General features: G+C 41.9%; 1 protein-coding gene across 1 annotated transcript in view; it reads right to left on the bottom strand.

Moving 5' to 3' along the window:
* The window catches only part of LOC145414042 (uncharacterized), a 77,770-nt gene that overhangs the window by 15,609 nt on the left and 38,437 nt on the right, over positions 1-23,724 (bottom strand). Inside the window, exons 5-9 of the mRNA XM_080283606.1 lie at positions 16,863-16,996; positions 12,584-12,702; positions 7,333-7,521; positions 4,064-4,143; positions 453-609 (exon numbers count right to left, since the gene is read on the bottom strand). Coding sequence (XP_080139732.1) covers positions 453-609; positions 4,064-4,143; positions 7,333-7,521; positions 12,584-12,702; positions 16,863-16,996 — 679 coding nt within the window. The remainder of the gene's footprint in view (positions 1-452; positions 610-4,063; positions 4,144-7,332; positions 7,522-12,583; positions 12,703-16,862; positions 16,997-23,724) is intronic.

The raw sequence follows: 23,724 nt of genomic DNA on the forward strand, positions 1-23,724 counted from the left end.
AAACTTCACACAAGAGCATCTGATTCACGGAGCTTCAGGGATACACTATGGACTGACCTGGATTGATTATAAATTATCTGCTAGTACTGTTCTCTTTGTTGTGTGTCTCAGCTTAATAAAAACTTGATCAATCAGATGAAAAGCATGGGTAAATGCTGCACTGGAGCTTCATTACTAAACTTAGCACAAACTGTTATGATCTGAAATATCTGCCATATACCATAACATCTTGATCATACAAGACCAAACCGTAAGTTTTACTGTTTTATCTTTCTAAGACATTAAGCCTTACAAGAGGGTATTACAATACTGTACCTTCCTCAGCTGCGTAATTTATAAACTAATTTCCAACAAACCTTTCTATGTCATTAAGCATTACAAGAGGGTAATACAATATACTGTAGTACCTTCCTCTGCTGAACATTTTTAACATTAATTTTTAACATCCTTGCCTTTCTTAGCCATTGTGAAGAGGGAAGTGGCAGTTCTGGGAATGCTTGCTTGCGTTCAACAAAATACCATGGTGCACGAACATAGTAGTACCATGAGATGACACGCTCCACTGGATCTCGTACCATGTTGACATACAGTGGCTGTGTCAAGTTGAATCTGATCCAAAATAGTGCACAGTTAGAATCAACATTCTGAAATAAATTACAGAACAAACTTACACAACATCTCATTTTATTCATGTTACTTCTTAGAGAGAACCTGTAGTAAGACCAATTATTTCTAGCCTCCTAATATTTGCCAAGCCATTATTCTGCCACTGTCTTTTCAAAACCTCAATTAAAAGAAAATAAACTGAATAGGGAATGTTATTATAGCTTGCTGTTGTTGCTGAGTACTATAACCCCAGTCTGTCTGGAGAAGGAAATTCATCAATGCCAAGAAAGTATTTGCCCCTGCAAGGCCATACTGTGCAGCAAGCTGAAGTTACCTTATGGCAGACAGTAACTCACTGAAGTGAGGCACAGTGAAGAGTGTGGAAGTTTGGTTCCCTGATGGATGCTGCATTTGTGTCTTTCCACCTGGTCAACAGGGGCACCACAGTAGGCACCACGTCACCCCATTACTTTATTTGGTTATATGGTTTCCACCCAGTGTTTTAAATGGTTTCCTGAGTTAAAGGAAACCATTAGGCTTGTCACTCAGTGTACAGATCCCTGAAGTGGAAAGGAGGGTAAAAAAACAGTGACAGGAAAGAGAGAAAAGGATGAGAGGAGGGCAGAAACACACACACACAATGATACAGGTGAAGGAGGAAGTAAGCAGCACTACATCAAGTGAGTGTATGATGGTTGGCACCACTTACTGAATACAGTCAACTCCCTACCTTTACATATTCTGTACAGGATGTGGTTTGGGGCCCCATGTATGAAAGTAGTATAACCAATATGTGTGCAATTAACTACATGTAAGATTGTAGCGTCTGGCAATAGATAGATAGACAGAAATATGGATAAATAGTTCTAGGCTCCTGGCAAAGTAGGTAGTTTTTCTGTTATTTTCCCCCATTTACTCCCCCTCCTCTTGACTTAATACAGACCTACCATATAACATGAGTACTCAGAGAGTGCATAGCTCTGTCAATGTGGCACCATTCCTCCTTCTGACCTTGGCCTTTGACCACTTTTGTTATAACCTTGATCACTTGTTACTCTGATGACCCTCAATTATTATTCCAAATCTGGTGTAATTCCATCCAAAGGTTTTGCCATTCTCATACTAACAGAGAGACAGACAAACAAACACAGCCAAAAACATAAGTTCCTTGGTAGAGGTAACTACACAGTTTCCCATATGCTAACCATATCATAAACACTCTCTGCCAAACTTAAATTGGAGGATGGCTCTGATGACTCGCGCTTCTTCCAGGTACTGTATGTTATAATATTTTCAAGGAAAATACAATGTAAGAAATTATAATTTCATCTTGATTTAACTCTTTTAAAATTTACCTTTTGCTATCTCACTACATCACTGAGAACTTCAACCATATCTAGGAAGGAAAATGCGTCACGATGATGTGGTATAATGATAATATTCATATTTATGTCTCTAATTTACATTACTATATTCTCTTCTTGGTAAACCCATGGCCAGGGGAAGCATTTAATGGTGGAAAAAGAAATAGGCTGGATATATGGATACTTATTTTACATCTTCCTATAATCTTACAGGTTACTGATGTCATGTGACTGATATTAAACAGCTATTAATAACAGACATACGATTGTTAAGGAGTAACATTGCAATGCACCAGCAAATGTTTTGCAAGAGATGTTACAAAGCCTCCAATTTCTATAAGACTGCAGCATGAAGCCACCTCATGCCAAAGTGACAGTGACTGTGTGTGAGTGTTTATCTCATTTACTTCCTTATTCCCAACTAACTTCAAGTATTATATTAACAAAGAGAAAGAAGAAAAATGAAAGCTACAGTAGAGGCAGGGAGGGAGGAATGGATGCAGTTACTCACATTCACATGATTCCTATAATAGTATTCTCAAGAGAAATGCAGTACTGCAAAAGATATTATTTCATATGGATTCAACTGCCTGATATCCATATCCATGCATTAGTATAAATGGCACTCCTTACCAACACATGACATCTGAGTAAATATTCAAATGTGGGGTAAGAACTGAGTAGGACTAAGAGCTGCTGTCAGAGAGGCCTGACTACAGTTTGCATACTTATTTACTTTATACAGATAACTTCCCACTCAGTTCAATATATATATATATATATATATATATATATATATATATATATATATATATATATATATATATATATATATATATATATATATATATATATATATATAAACTGAGGGAAAATAACTCTATTCCTGGTGAAATGAAGGCGCTGATGAGAAACAGAGGCTTGAGTGTTGCAGCTGCACGAGGCTTACATGAAGGAATGTTAGTGCCAACTATAACATATGGATGTGAGACTATGGTGTCGCATGAAAATGAAAAGTCGAGAGTAAGAGCAGTGGAGATGGGACTGCTGAGGAATGTATGTGGAGTACAGAGAGTGGATAGGATACGAAATAATGTGATTTGTGAAAGATGCGGAGTGAGGAAGTTGGTGGACACCAGAACTGAAGAAAGTGTACTGAGATGGTATGGTCATGTGGAGAGAATGGATAAAAACAGAGTGGTGAAAAAGGTATATCTGAGCGAATTCGAAGGAGGGAGGAGGCGGGGTAGGCCAAGGAGAAGGTGGAGAGATATGGTGAATGAATGTGTGAGGAAGAGAGGTTTGGAAGTCGGTGAGGCTAGGGAACTGACAGGAGATTGAGCTGGCTGGATGAATTTTGTGAGGAGAAGTGCATGATCAGCGATTTTTGGCACCCTTTTTTTACATGGCAGCGTCTGGGTTGACTCTGTCAGATACGATTATGTGAGGCTACAAAACGTGGTGAATGTTTTTGGCGTAACCGATAGAGCCAGGATTCCAGGGGCTTGAATGATGAGTGAATGGAAGCATGGCCCATTGGATTGGGCAAATTTGGGCTGTCTGGTCATTGCTACTCCTCACCCTGCCCAAGGGTGGGAAAGGAGGTCCGGATGATGATGATGATGATGATGATGATGCATTACTCAGAAATATAGTACACAGCAGCTACATATGTCATGATATACCGGTATATGCTCATCACTTGTTTCAGGAGTTTTTTCTGCCACCTTCCCCTGAATGCATTGCGATCCTTAAATTTTTCGCCACCAAACTAAGCCATAAATGTTGGAAAATGCTGTTTATCCACTGACCATGAATAAAAGACACCACAAATATAAGGACTGACTGTAAAGCATACAGTACTGAAATGAAGTGCACTACATTACAATAAAACCCTTACCTAGAAGATTATTTTTAACTAGAGGAACAAATTGTAATACAATATCCAAACAATAATAACTAAAACATTACCATGAGATCCAGTGGATGTAAATTACTTTAAAGTATTAAGCGGTTCTCTATCAGTGCAGCTTCTCATGCATTACTGAAAATGGCACAATGTGAAAACTTATCAATTTCAATGGGACACATACATGGTAAAGTTGATGTAGCAAACATGCTTGACATAGACAGAGGGCGGTCGAAATACATCTACCAGCTGCACCAGACGTCTCTGTCAGTAAACGATAAAGTCAAAAGTGAGAAATATGGAATGACATGATAAAAATGACTAATCTACCTATGCAGAATACAATGTACAGGTCCAGTGTAAAGGCAAATGCAGTGTGGGGACAATAGGGCATGTGCATCTCTGCCAGTCTGATTCTGTTCTGATTGCCTGCCATTCTGATTCACAAAGCCTGACCTAATGACACTTTATAATGCATATGTGTTTACAGTGGTCTGTAATATACAAAGGTGAGTAAAAATTTCCACTATAATTTTTTTCAAAACCAGTGTTGTGTGGACTGCACTGTTTGTAGGTAGCTACTGTTGATGCATAAACTCTTTGTATTGTTGTGACGCAATGTCATTCTTTGGCAATACGCTATAATGTCATCATTACCAAGTAAACATGGCTGCTCCTGTTTATTAGCAACAAAAAAGATCAGTGTGCAGCGGATGGTTTCTGTGGGCTGAAAGCATGCCAGGGGAAGAAATGCACTGGAACCTTTCAACACAATATAGGAATACAGTACAATCCCAGTTAACCGGGTGGCTTGGGGAATTTACCTTCACGGTTACAGATTTTTCCCGTATTTCTGATTTTCAAGTCAAATCTATACAAAGGCTATCACAGCAGTAAATACAGTTCAGGTACTCACCAGTCACATTAGGGGTTACACTAAGAGATTCCGCCTGAAAAACTGCCTTGTAAACTCACCATGGTCATAACGGACGTGCGTGCAATGTCTAGCTGCAAATTGCACCAGTCCATTGTTTACCGAATTACTGTATTCATTATATGTACTGTACTCAAAAAATTGAAAAATAAAATAAAGAAATAAAAGCTTGAACATTTATTAGTGAACTGATGATGTGTTAAGACTGCACTGTAGAATTATCACGACACCTGTGCCCCCACGTTTCCGACTGTTCTTCTTCTTCCCCACTTGACCTCCATCACTCCAACCCTCACCCGCCACTCAGCTGTTTTGCAGAAAATAAAATAAATGATGTATGTATGAAATGCAGGCATATTATTTATTTATTTTTCTTCCAACAAAGTAAACTTTCATTCTTATTAACATTTATATTCAGCCATTAGTGTTTTATAATGTTCGCCTTTTTCAAGTCTGTTGCATATGTCCAGCTTCTGTTTCAAGGTAAGCACAATACGCTTACGTTTAGTTTGCACTTTAGGCATTTTGGAGTGTACAAATTACCGTCTATCAGTGGAACACAATAGTAAGAGAGCTTGTTTACTGTCTGGTGGCAAAAAGCAAACTGGTGATTTTTGGAGGGTGTGGAGGATGACCGAATTCAAGTAGGGGAAAGAGGGGGAGAGGAGGGGTGGTTAAGAGGATTTGCTAGGGATTTACATTAGCCGGAAATGCTTTCACCTCGCTTTGTCTGACTTCACCCAGCCTCGCGTGACACGATCAAACGGCGGTTTGGCAGTCCATTCAAATTGGCGCACAGTTATAACTTACTGACATTTTTACCAGCCCTTGAATTTTCCCGTTCTTCTGAGTATTCCGTTTGTCTGGATACCGGATAGCTGGGATTGTACTGTAGTACTTTACTGCAGTGCTGTGTGCATGACTAGATTATCATGTTCAAAAGCAGTCACATAAGTGTCACTGATAATGAATGATAAACCTTTCAGCTCACGAAAACCACCTCATGGCATACTGTCCTTCTCTGGTGCAGACACACAACACAGCAGCCATGTTAACTCTACAATGATGACACTACAACTTATCCCTTAAGGCTGGCACTGCATCATAACATTAGTATGTGCATGTATCTGAAAATACAATAAATATTGTAGTCAGTGCAAAACAACTCCCTAAAAATCACAAGGAATGATTATTTGACTAACCCTGGTGTATATACTGATACCAGTACTCATGATGATGATAAAAATAATCACTATTAAGCCTCACACAGTGGCTGATGATTTACATATTTTACTCTGGTTAATGCCTGACTAACTTCCACACATCATTAGCACTGGCTAAATGAAAAAATGAAAATTGTAACTAGAAAAAAACAATCCAATGCAAGTCACTTTTATTTACTTCGTTTCTTACAAGAAAGGATTTTTTTTTTTTTTTGGTGTGGGGGGGGGGCATGGCCCCCTTGGCCGTGCCCCTGATCACACCTCGTAAAGGTTTGTGCACCTCTGGTGACACTGTAAAACTTATATACCTTCCAAGGGTGACCTAACATGCTATATCGGAATGAACTGGTTCCATATGAAATGTCAGTCTCCTCGCTCTTCACTATTATACATAATGAAAGTAAGCAGACTGATTATGTACATATTGAATGGTGCCTTAAGTCTGGCTGAATGTTTTCTAGTTAGGAAACCTTGACTTAAAAATGTGAAAGTGATTAGAGGGAATGAATATGCACCACAGCACAAACTGCCTGTATGATATGATGGTGAAAGAAGCAGACAAATGAAAAAGGTGTATGTCTTGAGAAGCAGAATGTGAAAGCTGAGGTACAACCTAAAAAACGGCTTCCTAAAGCAATGGGCCAATTTTGGAGTTGCCAAGGGACTGTCTAGGCATAATCTGTCATGGTGGTGGAATGATACAGGAGAAAAAGGAAGTAAAATAATTTCAGGGTCTGGGTGGCTATATAGAGCTGTATCTGGATACTAAATGCAGAGCCTTAAGGAAAGAATATAGAGCCTAAAAGGTACATGAAAATCTTATGAACAACCTGAATAGCACTGGTAGTAAGAGAGATATGTTAAAGATAGCTAGGTAAATGTTACACAGTTACTGAGATATACATAATCTGAAAAACAAAATCTGGTGGTACCCAGAGTAAAATCCTAAATGCATTCGCTGAGAGGGAAAGTATTAATAAAAACAGCCTTTAACACTATACTTGCCAAGGCTTTCTCTCTCAATAAAATCATCTGGTGGTGAACAAAATAAAACTCTAAGAACTTACACTCACTGCTTGGAAAAGTGTTATTAGAATTCCAGCTTTTCAAGTCCTTGTAAACTATCACTCAAATACAGAAGGTCAAACCCAAAAAGCATGTATCAAGCTGACAGCAACTACTTCAATGAGAATGCAAACATAAGCATGTGTCATCAAGCTTATATTTGTTATAATTTATCTCTCTGATGCACTCTAGAGATTCCTCTCCCTCTTATCTATGATAAAACTTCCTTACTTGTTCCCTCTCTGTTAGTTTGATGTTTTCCACTTTCTGAGGTCGATCTTTATGGAATGTGAATCCATTACGGTAGCTGAGTGTCCGCAGTAGCTCCATGGTACTCTGACTCCCTACTTTTGGAACTCTATTGAACACAAGCGTCATTTTCTTGTGGTGCACCGTGTTGTTTAGGCTCATTGGGTCGATCTGGGGATAGAAGACGGAAATTACTGTACAGATGGCTTTGACCTCTACACCTACACATACTGCTCATCTTGAACAATTCTAAGCAACAAAAGTGGTAATTAGTCCTAATATCAAATCTACTGACAGTAATCAAAATTAAGTTGCATACCTGCATTGTTGGAACAAACCTTGTTACACAGCTTCTTCAGTATGATGATGCCTTTTATACTCTAGTTTTGATACCTCCTGATGACTCTGTTATTACAGGAAAGATCTTGCAAAGAAAATCTCCATTAACCCCTTTCTCTATAGGAAAGTCTTCCCTAAGCAGAATAAAATTATCCAGGGTCAGTCCATCCATCCATCCGTCATCCAATCCTACATTGCCCCATGAGGAACGTAGGAGCCCAGGGCTAGGCAGTTGGTCCTGACATTTAAGATGAGAGTGACCAGCCTCACTCATCCCTGAGTGGTATTACATGAGCAATAAACCCCAACCACCCCTTGGATATAAACCTTCACTGGCTCAATCCGATTGGAGTGCAATAATTACCCACTAAACCACCAGGTGCCAAAATTTGGTTATATGGTTACCACCCAGCGAAAAATAAAAAATAAGGCATCTTCATACTATGAAAAAGTTTAACCTCTTGGATCCAGGTGACATTATTTTTTACCTTAATATAAATTCTGCTGTTACAATAATTATTCAACTAATGTGAAGACTATGATACAAAAACCCACACTGGCAGACAAAAAAAGATATATTCCAAACGTTTCGTCGACAGCTGCTGCCCTCTTTAGTGGATCTACAGACCAAGAGTGGTACATACAAATACTGAGAAGCTGCTTATATGCAGGGTGAGGACACCTTTTTCCAACCACATTTGATGTGACCTCACCAGACTCTCTCTCTACCCTGTCCACGACCTGAGTGAGGGGTTACAAGGGGCGACAAGGACCTTGCCACTAATCCTTTCATCACTGGATCTAATTTATACATTCCTTCAGTGTACGTTCACTCTTCAGAAAACGACCATTCAATCGACTGGAATTCTAGCCAAATACTGTACAAATGTAGTAACTATTAGACATGAACGATAGTGGAAGCTGTATGTATAGAGAGATATAATAATTTTAACCATAGTGAAGGAATGTATAAATTAGATTCAGTGATGATGTAGATGGGAATGGAAGTGCTTTGGTGGACATCTGTGCTTGTAAGGGGCTGGCAATAGCCAACACCTACATTTGGCATAAGATGATCCACCAGTATACATGGAGAGTAATGAGGAGGATGGATGGTGAACTTGTTGAACGAAAGGCAATGATAGACTACGTGTGTGTGGATCAGCGAATGAGAAGGCAAGTGTTGGATGCAAGAGTGTGGAAAGGGTGGGGGTATGGAGTCTCAGACCATCACTTAGTGATGGCCAAGGTAGAGCTGCAAAGAAAGTGGTTGAGGAGACGAAGGGGAAGACAGGAGGAAGCAACTCCTGTGCGAAGAGTGGAGAAATTGCAAGATAGTGAGAAAATGACAGAGTATAAGACCATAGTGAAAGAAAGATTGGGAAGGTATGAGCTAGAGCAGATGGAAGGGGTGGAAGACGTATGTAAGATATTCACGGAAGAGATAAGCGCAGCGTGTGAGACAGTTTGTGGAGTGAGGAGGAGATGCAAGGGTGTGCAAGGGACAGCATGGTGGAATGATGAGGTGAAACGAGCTGTGGAACAAAAGAAGAAGGCATATAGTGAATGGTTAGCGAGTAGAGGTAGGGGAGAAGATGAGAGAGAGAAGAGAGAGGTATATGTGAGCAGGAGAAGGGAGGTTAAGAGACTGGTGAAGGAGAGTAAAAAGAAAGTGGATGAAGAGTTTGGGAGGAATCTGAGTGTGAAATGGAGGGAGAGTAAGAAATTGTTTTGGAAGGAGGTAAAGAAAGTAAGGCAGTGTGAAAGGGGAAATAGTAGGGGAGTGAAAGATAGGAATAATAGATTGTTGGTGGAGAAGAGAGAGAAACTGAGGAGATGGAAGGAGCACTTTGAGGATTTGTTGAATGTGGAGAGTGAGAGCAGTGTGAGTATAAGTGGTTGGGGAATGGCTGGGAGAAGAAGAGATGAGAGGATGGAGGAAGAGATCAGTAGGGCGGAAGTAGTGGAAGCGATGAAGAATATTAAGTCGGGGAAAGGCCCCAGGAATTGATGGAGTGTGTGGTGAAATGCTTAGGTATGGGGGTGAGATTGTAGTGGAGTGGATATGGAAGTTCTGTAGATTGGCTTGGGAAGATGGAAGGGTTCCAGAGGACTGGAAATCAGGTATAATTGTTCCTTTATACAAAGGAAAAGGGGAGAGAGAAGTATGTGGTAACCATAGGGGTATTTGCCTACTTAGTGTGACTGGTAAAATATATGGTAGAATACTCATTGATAGGGTTAGGCATATGACAGAGGAGCTAGTTGGAGAAGAACATGGGGGATTTAGGAAGGGAAAAGGGTGTGTAGATCAGATATTTGTTCTAAGATGTTTAGTGGAGAAGTATCTAGAGAAGGGAAGGAAAGTGTATGCTGCCTTCATGGACTTGGAGAAAGCTTATGACAGAATAGATAGGCAAGGTATGTGGAAGGTATTAAGAATATATGGAGTGGAGGGGAAATTGTTGAGTGCTGTGAAGAGTATGTACGAGGGAGCTAGGGCTACGGTGCGAGTGGATGGTGAGCTGAGTGAGTTCTTTGATCTCAATGTGGGACTGAAACAGGGTTGTGTGATGTCTCCATGGCTGTTTAATATATACATGGATGAGGTTGTAAAGGAGGTGCAGGGTAGGGCAGTGGATGTCGGGGTGGCTCTAATGAATGAGGGTGAGATTTGGAAGCTTCCGGTGTTGCTGTTTGCTGATGATACAGTACTGTTGAGTGAAGATGAATGGGAGTTGCAAGGTTCGGTGAATGAATTTGGGACAGTGTGTAGGAGGAGGAATCTGAAAGTTAATGTAAACAAAAGTAAAGTTATGGTGTTTGAGAGGAATGGAGTCACAGAGTGTGCAGTGAGGTTGGATGGTGAGGATATGGAGAATGTGAGTGCATTCAAGTACTTGGGTAGTGTGATGAGTAAGGATGGAACTTTTGGGGATGAAGTACGTGAAAGGGTACAGCAGGGAAGGAAGGTTGTTGGTACACTGAAAGCAGTGATGAGAAATAGGGAGGTGAGTATGGAAGTTAAGAAGTCACTGCATGATAGTATTGTGATCCCTACCCTGACGTATGGAAGCGAGGCATGGACCTTGCAAGAGGGGAACAAGTCAAGAGTGAGAGCAGTGGAAATGAGTTACTTGAGAGGAGCATGTGGAGTGACGTGGAGGGACAGGTTGACGAATGAAGAAGTGAAGGAACGCTGTGGGGTGGATGTGGATGTGGTTGAGAAGATTAGGAGAAATACACTGAGGTGGTTTGGACATGTGAAGAGAATGGAGAATGAAAGACTGACTAAGAGGGTGTATGTAGGTGAGGTGGAGGGAGGGAGAGGGAGAGGTAGACCGAGGATGAGGTGGAGGTATGGAGTTGAGAGGTATAAAAGGGAGGGGCGGGGTGAGTTGGGGGGAGGGTAATCAAATGGTGGGTGATAGAGCGACTTGGAGGCGTTTTATCTGCGGCCACCCTTTGCGGGATTAGGCCGTCAGGCTATAGATAGATAGACAGATGAAAGGATTAGTGGCAAGGTCCATGCCGCCCCTTGTAATCCCTCACTCAGGTCGTGGACAGAGTAGAGGGAGAGTCTGGTGAGGTCATGTCAGGTGTGGTTGAGAAAAGGTGTCCTTACCCTGCACATACGCAGCTTCTCAGCATTTGTTTGTACCACTCTTGGTCTGTAGATCCACTGAAGAGGGCGACAGCTGTCACTGAAACTGATTGGAATACATCTTTTTTCGTCTACCAGTGTGGGTTTTTGTATCCTATTTCATGGTCAAGATAGTGTGACTCTTCAGCCGTAATGCGAAGACTCTTGTACTGAAGGGTATTATCATGGCTACAGTTAACCTGCCAGTTTGAAAAATTCTATACTGAGCTGCATGAAATCATCTGAAGATGGCATGAATACAGTTAAAAATGCTTCTCTGGACTCAATGAATTAAAGAATTTCTACACACAGTATTTAGTAATATACTGTACTTTAGAAAAACAACTAACAGCACTGAACGCATGTGTAGAGTCTAGCATGCAAATAGTCCATGTTCAAAAGAGGTTTTGTTTTCAATCCTCTCAGCCCATTGACATCATCTCTGTCTAATCTTGTTACCATACTGTAATTCCTGACAATTCTGTTATGCTCTGAAAAGGCCATCTGTACTGACAGGGTTAGGAATAGTCTCCATTCAGCCTAATTTCTCTACCCAAACTGAAAACTGTTTGAAGGAAGCAAGGATAGTTTTAATATAAATCACTGTACTGAAGATGTCCACAGCTACTTATATGCTTCACCATCCATCCATCCATTGCCAGACGCCATGTATCCCAGACAGGGTGGCCAAGGGCTTAGAGTTAATTGTTTTACAGGGAGGGGCACTAATCCTCCACCAACCCCACTTGACACGTAGGGATGCCAACAGCATCTGGTGTTCCCAGGCGGTCACCCATCCAAGTACTAACCAGACCCAACGTTAAGTTAAAAATGAGTGTTATTTATGCTTTAAATCTCTAAGCCATGAACAAAAAGCATGTCTCATTTAAGGTTGTTTCCCTTAAAGCAGTATTTTGTCTGCACACATCCTAAAAAGTGAGGACTGACTATACAAGGTAATGTACTTGCTTCAACTTTTATTCAGACATTTAATACACAGTCCACTAACAAACACAGCTACTACATCAAGAATTTACCAGCAATAACAGTAAATAACAATACTGTGGAGTACAGGCAATCCTCATCTTGAGCCTGGGAGTGGTCCAGAATTTTTTTCCTTAACTGGGAAACCTAGCAATTCAGCTTTATAAGTAGTAATGTAATAGTATTGTGGAGTCTCTGTTTATATTACAATGGACTTTATTTAAAAAATAATAATGCTCAGAACAAGAATTTCATACCCGTACTTACATTTCTAAATTCTTCCAGGTTGAAGCCTCCATGCCTTGACTTAGAATCTGTGACTTCCTTACTGCCTCTGCTATGACTCCTGCTGCCAGTGTCATGCTCGATGCTGTTTTCTGCATAACCTGTACCAAAGAAGCAGAAACTTAGCACTTAATCTGCTATGAAAATATTGCATTGGTGAACATTCTATTCCACCCCTTATTGTTCTGCTTCCCTCCTCATGCACTGCTTTCCTGTGATTATTATGCACCAGTCCTTTCCTGCTGCACCTTTTGATATATGTATACCATAAATTTCTATATTCATCTGACTCCAGATACAAGCAAAGACGCTTCTTCTTACGGTTTGGTACGGCAGTCCATCTATGACATACCAATAAAGGCTGATCCATGCAGCCCTAACATGTCATGTGGCATTCTCAGTACTAATACCCACCACTTATTGAGATAAATTAGGGATATGACATTTGGATCAGGAACTATGGTATTAAAAAAAAAAAAAAAAATACGATACATTAGTGAGGCAAAATGGAAGACAGCAGTGAACATCATAACATCATAATAAATTTAAAACCAGATATAACTTCACAGCAACAGCCCGGACTGAGCCATCAACCACATAGTTCCCAGTATACCATTCTATCATAAAAATGCTGGAAATACTAAAAACAGGGCAAAGAACAGGACAACAGAGACAAAGAGTGCTAAATACAGGCAAGAGGGTTCACTGGGAATGCATGATCAGGTCAGCTGGAACAAGATGGTATATGCCTGGGTTTGTGGATGGATGAGGGATTGCAAGACAGTGTGTGACAGTGCAATACTATGCAGGCTTGGTGATTCTGAAGGAACTCCATTTCATGGGACTAGAGTTCCATCAACACAGGGATTCAAAGGATATGAGATGTGAGGATTCATAAGACATGGGAATTAATGGGGCAAAAGATTCAGAGGGTATGGGGATGTATGAGACGTTAGGATTCGTGATGTAAGGATTCATGAGATATGCGTATTCACAGGATGGGGATCCACAGGACAAGATAATCATGTGACAAGGGAGCCAGAAGGATTAACAGGGACTGAATTTAGCATAACACAGGCATGACTCATGATACAGTGGGGAGTCTGGGGGTACAGTGAGGTGAGTTTGGTGGGATGAGGTGAGTGTAGTGGGGTTAGTAGAGTGAGAGGTGAGTGTGGTGAGGTTATGTGAATATAGTAGGATGAGTGTGGTAAGGTCAGTATAGTGGGATGCATCATGTAAAGTCAGTGTAGTGGTGTGAGTGTGGTGAGATCAGTAAAGTGGTATGAGTGTGGTGGGGTGAGGTGAGTGTGGTGGGGTGAGGTGAATGTAGTGGGGTGAGGTGAGTGTGGTAGGGTGAAGTGAATGTGGTGGGTCATGGGGGAGATGAGTGTGATAGGGTGAGGTGAGTGTGGTGGGGTGAGGGGAGTGTGGTGGGTCATGGGTAAGGTGAGTGTGGTGGGGTAAGGAGAGTGTGGTGGGGTGAGGGGAGTGTGGTGAGGTGCGATGAGTGTGATTGGGTGAAGTGAGTGTGGTGGGGTGCAGCGAGTGTGGAGGGGTGCGGCGAGTGTGGAGGGGTGCAGCGAGTGTGGTGGGGTGCAGCGAGTGTGGTGGGGTGCAGCGAGTGTGGTGGGATAAGGGGAGTGTGGTGGGGTAAGGGGAGTGTGGTGGGGTAAGGGGAGTGTGGTGGGGTAAGGGGAGTGTGGTGAGATAAGGGGAGTGTGGTGGGTGAGGTGATTGTGGTGGGGTAAGAGTGTGGTGGGGTAAGGGGAGTGTGGTGGGGTGAGGGGAGTGTGGTGGGTGAGGTGACTGTGGTGGGGTAAGGTGAGAGTGCTGGGGTGAAGTGACTGTGGTGGGGTTAGGTGGTTGTGGTGGGGTGATGTGTGTTGAGGGGTAGGGTGGATGCTGATTCTTTTAACAGACAAGGTGATTCACAATATTACGTGATAATGAATGCTGAAAAACCGAAGAAGTAGTGATTTCAAATACATTTGTAAAGTGACTGAAAAGGTAAAGTATTATTATGTAAAGGAGGTGGAAAGTGGTGTGACTCAAGGAAAACCGTAGTCAGTGTTATGAGGGTCTTGACAAAATAGATAACAAAACAGATGATAGTATACGGAGGCTGCTACAAGTCTGCATGAAGGTGATGACCATTAGCACTCACAGTAACGTACGGGTGCGAGACTGTGGTATGGTGTTGGGTTTGAAAATTCGAAAGTCGAGTAGTGAAAATAAGATAGTTAAGGAAATATATGGCTAGTGCAAACTGGGTAGGACAGAAACACACAGATTCAATAATGATGCTCAGTAAAGAATGGTCACATCAAAAATTAATATAAGGTAGTAACAGCGATATTTTTGAGCATGAATCTGAACGTAAGTGGAGGTATGAATGGCCAAGAATATGGCTACACATGATAATGAATTGTGATACAAAAGGGATCATTCGAAGCTGAAGAAAACAAATAACATGAATAAAATGGATAGATGAAGTATGTATGGAGATCAGTGATGGTAATGCACGTTACATGAGTTGCACCACCTTTTTTCCCCCTTCAACTCAGTAGTCCAAGGAAAAATCATCCCACAGATATTTGTGATGCCTATCTCAGAACACACACACACACACACACACGCACGCACAACAAGTGAATGTTTTTTGTCACCGTGGCTGAGCTAGAATTTCAAGCGTTAATGACCGGACACTCTGTTGGTGTTTCTACATTTGTCTTCTCTTTTCGGTGTTTCGATACTACCCTGCTACTAATGATGATGATGATGATGACTGTTAACAGCATGGCAGGGCCGATCGTGAAGGTAGTGGCGTCACAGTTTATGGTAGGGCGGGAATAAATTTTTAAGAGCTGGTGGGTCCAGAAGTTGGGGCAGCTGTGTAGGAGCAGGAAAGGTGGAGAAAGCTGATGTTATTTCTGCTGTTGTTGTCGTTATTGTTGTTGTTGGCGGTGGTGGTGGTGGTTAGACATACAGACAAATGAGAAGAGAGGAGAATTCTATGTAAGGTCAAACTGAGGAGTGATGGCTTAGAAAAAAAGAAAAAAACAAAGGCTGACAATGACGCCAATCAACTGCACGAAGGCCATTATGGTAGGCGGTATTAATTTCTGCTAGTAAGTCCCAGTCCTTCCCTCGGACACGAACTGCAGCACTCAATTTTACAACCACGTTCTTAACTGCAATGCTGGGTGAATACAGGAGGAAGAGGAGGAGGAGGAGTCTACAGTACACAGGTGGGAGGGAGAGGCATCAGGGCATACAGGTGCGAGGGAGAGGCATCAGGGCATACAGGTGCGAGGGAGAGGCATCAGGGCATATAGGTGGGAGGGAGAGGCATCAGGGCATATAGGTGGGAGGGAGAGGCATCAGGGTATATAGGTGGGGGAGAGGCATCAGGGCATATAGGTGGGAGGGAGAGGCATCAGGGTATATACAGTAGGTGGTAGAGAGAGGCATCAGGGTATATAGGTGGTAGGGAGAGGGATCAGGGTATATAGGTGGGGGAGGGGCATCAGGGCATATAGGTGGGGGAGAGGCATCAGGGTATATAGGTGGGGGAGGGGCATCAGGGTATATAGGTGGGGGAGAGGCATCAGGGTATATAAGTGGGGGAGGGGCATCAGGGTATATAGGTGGGAGGGAGAGGCATCAGGGTATATAGGTGGGGGAGGGGCATCAGGGTATATAGGTGGGAGGGAGAGGCATCAGGGTATATAGGTGGGAGGGAGAGGCATCAGGGCATATAGGTGGGAGGGAGAGGCATCAGGGTATATAGGTGGGAGGGAGAGGCATCAGGGCATATAGGTGGGAGGGAGAGGATCAGGGCATATAGGTGGGAGGGAGAGGATCAGGGCATATAGGTGGGAGGGAGAGGCATCAGGGTATATAGGTGGGGGAGGGGCATCAGGGTATATAGGTGGGGGAGAGGCATCAGGGAAAGCTGGGGGGAGGGACAACAGGTCATGGGAGAGGCAATAGGGCAGAGGGTCAAACTGGAAAAGGGGGTGAGTGTAACGGGCGTGGAATGTTGGGACTCGGGGGGCGTAGGGGTAGGTCAGGTCCGGCTTGATGGGTCAGGAAGTTGGCTGGGTAGGAACAGACTAAGAGGTGGCTGGGGAAAGAGGTACAGGTTCACCATAATATCAGTAATACACAACAAAGTAGAAGAGAACTAAAAGACAGGTGGAGAAAGACGAAGGGGCTTGACATGGATATAAATAATGGAGGACAAAGTGAAGGGCACCGCTGGACTGACCGAGTGAGTTGTGTGCATCTGGGTTGTGTGTGTAGAGGGCCAGCTGGGACTGCAGGTGACTGGTGTGAAGGAACAGCATCAGGGTCGACGTGACGCTCACCAACGCCAGCAGCTCACTCACCCTGTACACCAATGGATACAAAACACATCAATCAAAACAAATATATATACAGTAACGCTCGATGACCCTGAACACCAGTGGAAACAACACACATCAGTTACTGTAAAACAAGCTACATATACAGTAACACCCGAATAATTCTGTACAGCAATGGAAATAAAGCACATCAGTTAAATCATGTATAACCTATATAAAGTAGCACTCCAATGAATCTCCCACATATACGTTTGTATATACTTGTATAACATAACCGAGAAACTATCAAAGGAATGTCGTAGATGCTAAAAATTCAACGAGGAGATGGGATTTTGTTAAGTGCTGTCGAGAGTATGAGGGTGCCAGGTCGACAGAGTGAAATGCGTTATTTTATCTGAATGCTGGACTACATCAGGGATGTTTCATGTTTCCATGGCTATTCAGTATATATATGGGTAGAGTTTAAAAAATACAAGACAAGTCGGTGGATGATGGTGTTTCTCTGGTGAGAGAGGGGAAGGATTGGACACTGCCTGTAGTGCTGTTCGCCGATGATACTGTAATATTAAGTGGGAGTTACATAGCTTGGTGAATAAGTAGGAAACGAAATCTGAAAGCGCATGTAGGAAAGAGTAAGGCTGCGGTCTTGAGAAGAGAATGGTCGCACAATGCAGGGTAAGGCTGAATGATCAGGCAATGAAGAGTGTGGGTGCCTTCGAATTGCCAGGTAGTGTGATGAGCAACGATGGGAGTTTAGAGGATAAAGTGCATGAAGTCGGGAAGGTTTGCAGGTTCAGTGACAGCTGTGGCAATGAGAAGGGATGTTGACAAGGAAAAAAAATAAAATGCCTTATGACAGTACTGTGATCCCCACTCTAATGTATGGAAGGGAAGCTTGGACACCGCTGGAAGGACATAAGAGTGAAACGGGCAGAAATGCGTTATCTGGAAGCGGCATGTGGAGTTACGGAAGCAGACTGACAGACAAAAAAGGAAGCGAAGGAGCGTCGTGATTAGCTTTAGAAGTACTTTGAGACGGTTTGGTCATGTGGAGAGAATGGAGAATGAGAGGTTGACCTGGAGGGTGCATGTGAATGAAGTGGAGGGAGGGGGTGACCGAAGATGAGATGAGAAGATGAGGTAGTGAGGTAGCATATATGAATTAAAGGGATGTGAGTTGGAGACAGGGCAGCCTGATGGCGAAGGACAAGGAGATATGGAGGCCATTCTTCTGTGCCCAACCCTTCCTGGATTAAAGTGTCTGGCTAGATAGACAGACATACAGACAAAGAGAGAGAGAGAGAGAGAGAGAGAGAGAGTAGCTAAGAAGGGGAGAGTGAAAAGCGGGCACGTTCTCTCCTCCTTTTACGATTACATACCGGTAAACAACACAGTACGTGAGTACATCATGTGAAAATGAATCTGTCCAATCCAGTCTCAAGTATCATGACTACCGCAGGACATAACACAGCGCTCTGACCATCATCCTTCACGTGCTTATAGTAGTTCCATGCTCCAAGTATCACCAGCTTGCATACTCGTAATTTAGAGCTGTTTTCGAAAAATCCTCTAGTTCGCCAGGTACTCCCGAACACTCCCCCTCTCAGCTAAAAATTTATGTATGGACGATGGGGAGGTGGAAGTCTTAGAACCTCTCCACATCAAACCTCAAACTCACAGTGGTTATGTCTTCATATCTTTTAATTAGTCGTTAAGTATAAACCTGCTTTAACTATACTGGTTGTGCTCTAACTTAACCCAGATTTTTCGTCCCTTTGTAGTTATTTCGTGTAGCTCGCTGGCAATAAAAAGACAATACTGCGGCTCTACATCCTCTCCACAGCACTTCTTCGTGACTAACATCATAGTCTAATGTTAGTCTACTGTTACAAGTCAGCATTCAAGGTGGTGATATAGCAATTTTAGCACAAATTAGAGAAAACAAGGGTATAACGATGTGAATCCCTCTCCCATTCCCTTCCTTAAAATCCAACACCCGCCTTTAGGAACAAACTCTCTCTCCCCCACTCTTTTTGTGAAATCATTACCACATATATACCATTTCTCTTTCTTTTCTTTTGCACGAGCCTGATACAATATTTACGATACTCCTGTTATTAAAATACTGTAAGTCTGCATCATTTATCTGAACCCCGGATGCATTAAGTGTGCCTGTAAAATGAATAATTAGTGACTATCAGAGCATATGATTGAACCCAAATTGGTACGACTGTGGGAGAGAAGGGAGTGTGCCCCACCTTACTGAAAGACAGACAGAAAGACAGGCAAAATAGACAGACAGATAATATAGATAAACAGACATCCATAGACAGAGTGTGTGTGTGTGTGTGTGTGTGTGTGTGTGTGTGTGTGTGTGTGTGTGTGTGTGTGTGTGTGTGTGTGTGTGTGTGTGTGTGCTCCCACTTTTTTGTCTAAACCCAACATAGCTTGCTGATGAGTGAAACCTAAGTGAGTCTAATGATGGTACTGCATGATAATGAATGATGGCAGACTAGCGGCGGAAACAGTTGGTGATGATGATGATACCTGTGCAGGATGTTCAATACTACTACCAGGTACAATTACCACTACCGCTAGCAACAATCTAATCACACAATTTAGAAGCACAATTGTCTGAACTACATACAAGCAATTAGGTGACAGAATAATTAAATACTGATGACAATAATATGAGCCTGGGAAGTAGTGCAGCTGTGTTGGTGGAAGTGTCGACATGTTAAGGTGAACTTCCTTCTTACTGATATTACAGCGTACAGGACGGGACGGGAAGATCCGATTTGTGACATGAGATGATAGCAGACTGATGATGACTGATGGGGTGTTAGGTACATCAAGGCAGTGGGTGATCCTGTCCAATCGCAACATCAGATACAGGCACGGCTGTTGGCGACGAATGCAAGTCTTTAAATGGGGTCTGAAACTATTGTAGCTTTTATTGCTCATCCATTGACCAATATTACGTTTCCATCATCCTGTTCATCCTGTATCTCTTCGAACGTGTGTCCATCTCTTATTCGTGTGTCCCGGGGGCTAATCACACTGAATGGGAGGTTCACTTTAGCAGTTCGATTTCCAGTTCCGGTATGTTATCTGTATTATATTCATTTCACTGCTCATTCATGTATGTCCCCTGTCCACCGACATGTAATGAAAGTACTGTCGCAAGAGAAGTAAACTGATTCTGAATTATTTAACCCTTTATCATGACGGTCAAGGGGTACTGGAGCGTAAGGTGTGTGTGTGTGTGTGTGTAACTCCAGCTTTCTGTGTGTGGGTAAAATACTTGACCTAGAAGACGGGTTTGTCTGTCTATGCCCAGGGTAGGCAAAATAAAACGGAGTAGAAAACCAATTCCTTTATAAGCTCCAGTACACTTGTGGTGGCAGAAACACAGGCTGGCTATGGTGGTGATTTACGGCTGGGTGTGGCCTCATTTCCAGTCAGTCCCATGACTAAACATGACACCTGTATACCTTCTTCCGGGGAATTACAACCACGATGCACCACAAGCTATAAACTCAAAAATTATCACAACATACTGCATTTTTAATTGTAATCAGCAGCAAAATTTTGACCGTTGGGGAGTATTATATGTGAGTCTCTCTACGTATATAGGAAAAAAAAAAAACATTAGATAAATCAAGATGCTGTGACAATTTGGGGAATACATTAGTTTCTTCTTGTCAGCAGTGTTCTCAGTGTTCACAAACAGCGGAAAACAAGCAAAGTCTATGGGAAATCTCATAATGAAGTGGCACACAAATTCTGAACAGAAGCATATGCTGCATACCTGAGAATGGTATTAAGACTCCTGTAATCCTCATGGAAAGTTTCACACCTTACCAGTGCGAGACGTTATTCCTCGCACTCAAACATATGAAAAACTGCAACAAGAAAAATTACAAACACTGGAGATACGCAGTTTTTTTTTTTTTTTTCCCAGTATTTTGCCCCTCCCTCCCACAAATAAAAAAATCCAAATCAAGCTTAAGCAGGCGTATCCCAGTAGTGGAACTGTTTTTGTTAGTAACCCCAGTATGTTTGGCCGAGCAGACTCATCAACCGTAGGCAAGCAACCGCAACTGCAGGACCGTCCCGTGCAGTGAACCGGTTTCCCTTCGGTAGACTGCTCCTTACCACAACGAGGCGCGGGGAAATGTGGAGGTTTAGTTCCGGGATGGACACTGCATTTGCGTTTCTTCATCTGGTTAATGGGAGCACCATAGTAGGCTCATCATCCCGTTATCTGGTTATATGGTTACCACCCAGCGTTGTAAATGGTTTCCTGGATTACACTACCATTAGGCTTATCACTCAGTGTGAAGCCATCTGAAGTGGAAAGAAAAGCGATAGAAAGTGACAGGAAGAATGTAAGAAATGGGAAGAGAGGAGGGCCGACACAGAAGAATGACAAAGACGAAGAGAGAAGCAGGTAGCACTGTTCGTACATCAAGTGAGTGGATGATGGCCGCCACCACCTACCACCAAATAAGCGACGCAGTGAGAAAGGTTAACGGAAATCATTTAGGTTCCTACTTGTTCAGATACTACAGAATTTAAGTAATCTGGAAAATCTTTAAAAAAAATAACTCGCATCCTAACACGTTCATCTTTAACCCTGGAAACATGACTTACGTGAATATACAAAATTTTTAAGTTAACGTTCTTACAGAGTGAATTTTATAATCTAATATACTGGCCATTCAGCTGACAACTTTCAAACAAAATTTCTTCAGGAAGGTGAGGTCCCAGACAAATGAAATACTGTTGGATTAGAATGACAGTCCCTGGAGTAGTCATCGAAAAGGGTTAAAAATTACTAGTGTCTTATTTCCAAACGTCATTCCCGTGAGAGATGGAGCTACCTCTCTCTCTCTCTCTCTCTCACACACACACACACACACACACACACGCGCGCGCACACACACAAACATCTTCCTCACTACCGGTAACTCTCACATTACTGACGCTCCCAGGAAGAAACACACACACACACACACACACGGCATCGTCGGATGTGGACGTCTGTACCGGCGCTCCATACCAGCTCAACATGGCCAGAGGCATTACCTAAATAAGTATCTTTGAATGAGTCAAGCTCTGTACCAGGTTAGACTAAATGATTTTTCATTATTAAAAGGAAAAGAAATAATAAGTTTAAATAAGACTGGTTGAAACAACAAAGAACCACGATGCGTTGAGTCAGCTGGGTTTGTTTATACTACAGAAAGACCGGGAAAGCGTGCACACTGTAAGTACATACTCTGTTCATTTAGTATTACAAAATGGATACATACTTCAGTAAAACAAATTTGGAAAAGAAAAGGGATAAAAGTAAAAAGCAAAATGATGATTTCTACCAAGAACTAGTTGAAGTGGAGACTCACAATAGACTTGTTGAACGTGTACACAAACTAGAAATGGCTTTCAAAAATGAAATTGATGAAATAAAGAAGCAAATGCACTTGCAAAAGGAAGAGATAGAAAAACTGGGAAAGGAGGCCAATAAGAAAGACACAACCATCAGTGAACTAAGAGTGGAATTGAATACCCTTAGGAAGAAAGTGAGTGAAATGGCAAGTACAGTAGTTAATCACGAGAGTGTTATGGAAGAGTTAAAAAATGACACAGAGACAATTAGACAAGCAAGCAGTCTTATGGACCAAAGCAGTGATATTGAGGAGAAGATAACACAGGTGAATGAAGCTGTGCAAAGCTACAAAAATGATGTAGAAACCACGTATGCTGAAATGGTGAAAGTAAAGAAAGACTTAGAAACAAGGGTGGAGGAAAAAAGCATTAAAAAGGAAGTGAAAAGAATAATCCAAAACAATCCAAAGTTAGTCAGAGATTCAGTAGAAATAAATAAATCAATAGTAATCACTGGTATAGAAGAGGAAGAAATTAAAAACAAAATCACTAGAGACAAAAAGGAGATGGGAAATGTAATGAACTTACTGAAAGAAGTATCAGAGGAAATCTGTAGTAAAGATATAGAGGAACACAAAAGGTTAGGGAAATACGAGAAAAGCAAGACAAGACCTCTAAAGGTGACTTTCCAGAGTGTAAACACTGTGGAAGAGATACTAAAAAATGCAAAAAATCTTATGGAAAAAGAGGAGTTCAAAAATGTATGGATAAAAAGATGTCTAACACAAGAGGAACTGGAATTACTGAAAGAGAAAAGGGAGGAAGCAAAAACAAAAAATGAGGGAAGATCAGAAGAGGACAAGAAGAAATTTTTTTACAAAGTAATAGGATTGCAGGTACGAAAGTGGTACACAAACAGGATGGAAGAAAAAGGAGGAAGTTAGTAGAACCATGTCATGACAAGTATATAAACAAAATGATAAAGTTGATGTACTCAAATGTGGATGGAATGGTATCTAAATTACTAGAGATGAATGATTATGTCAGAGAAAATGAACCACAAATAATATGCCTAACTGAGACAAAATTAACACCAAGGATATCCAATGACATACTAAACTTAGAGGAATACAATATATGGAGAAGAGACAGAAATTTAAAAAAGGAGGAGGAATTATAATATTAACTAAGAAAAATCTAAAAGTCAAGGAAATAAACCTAGATATACCATCACAAGTAGAACTGATTGCAGTAGAGATCGACACATCTGAAGGTAAAGTAATTGTAGCCAATTTGTATATGCCACCCAAATCAAACACATGGGAAAGAGACGAATATGAGGACCTAGCAGAGAGTACAATT

This window comes from Coenobita brevimanus, chromosome 98 (assembly GCF_032717465.1).
Source record: "Coenobita brevimanus isolate Jiangsu-jjx chromosome 98, ASM3271746v2, whole genome shotgun sequence".
Lineage (NCBI taxonomy): Eukaryota > Metazoa > Arthropoda > Malacostraca > Decapoda > Coenobitidae > Coenobita > Coenobita brevimanus.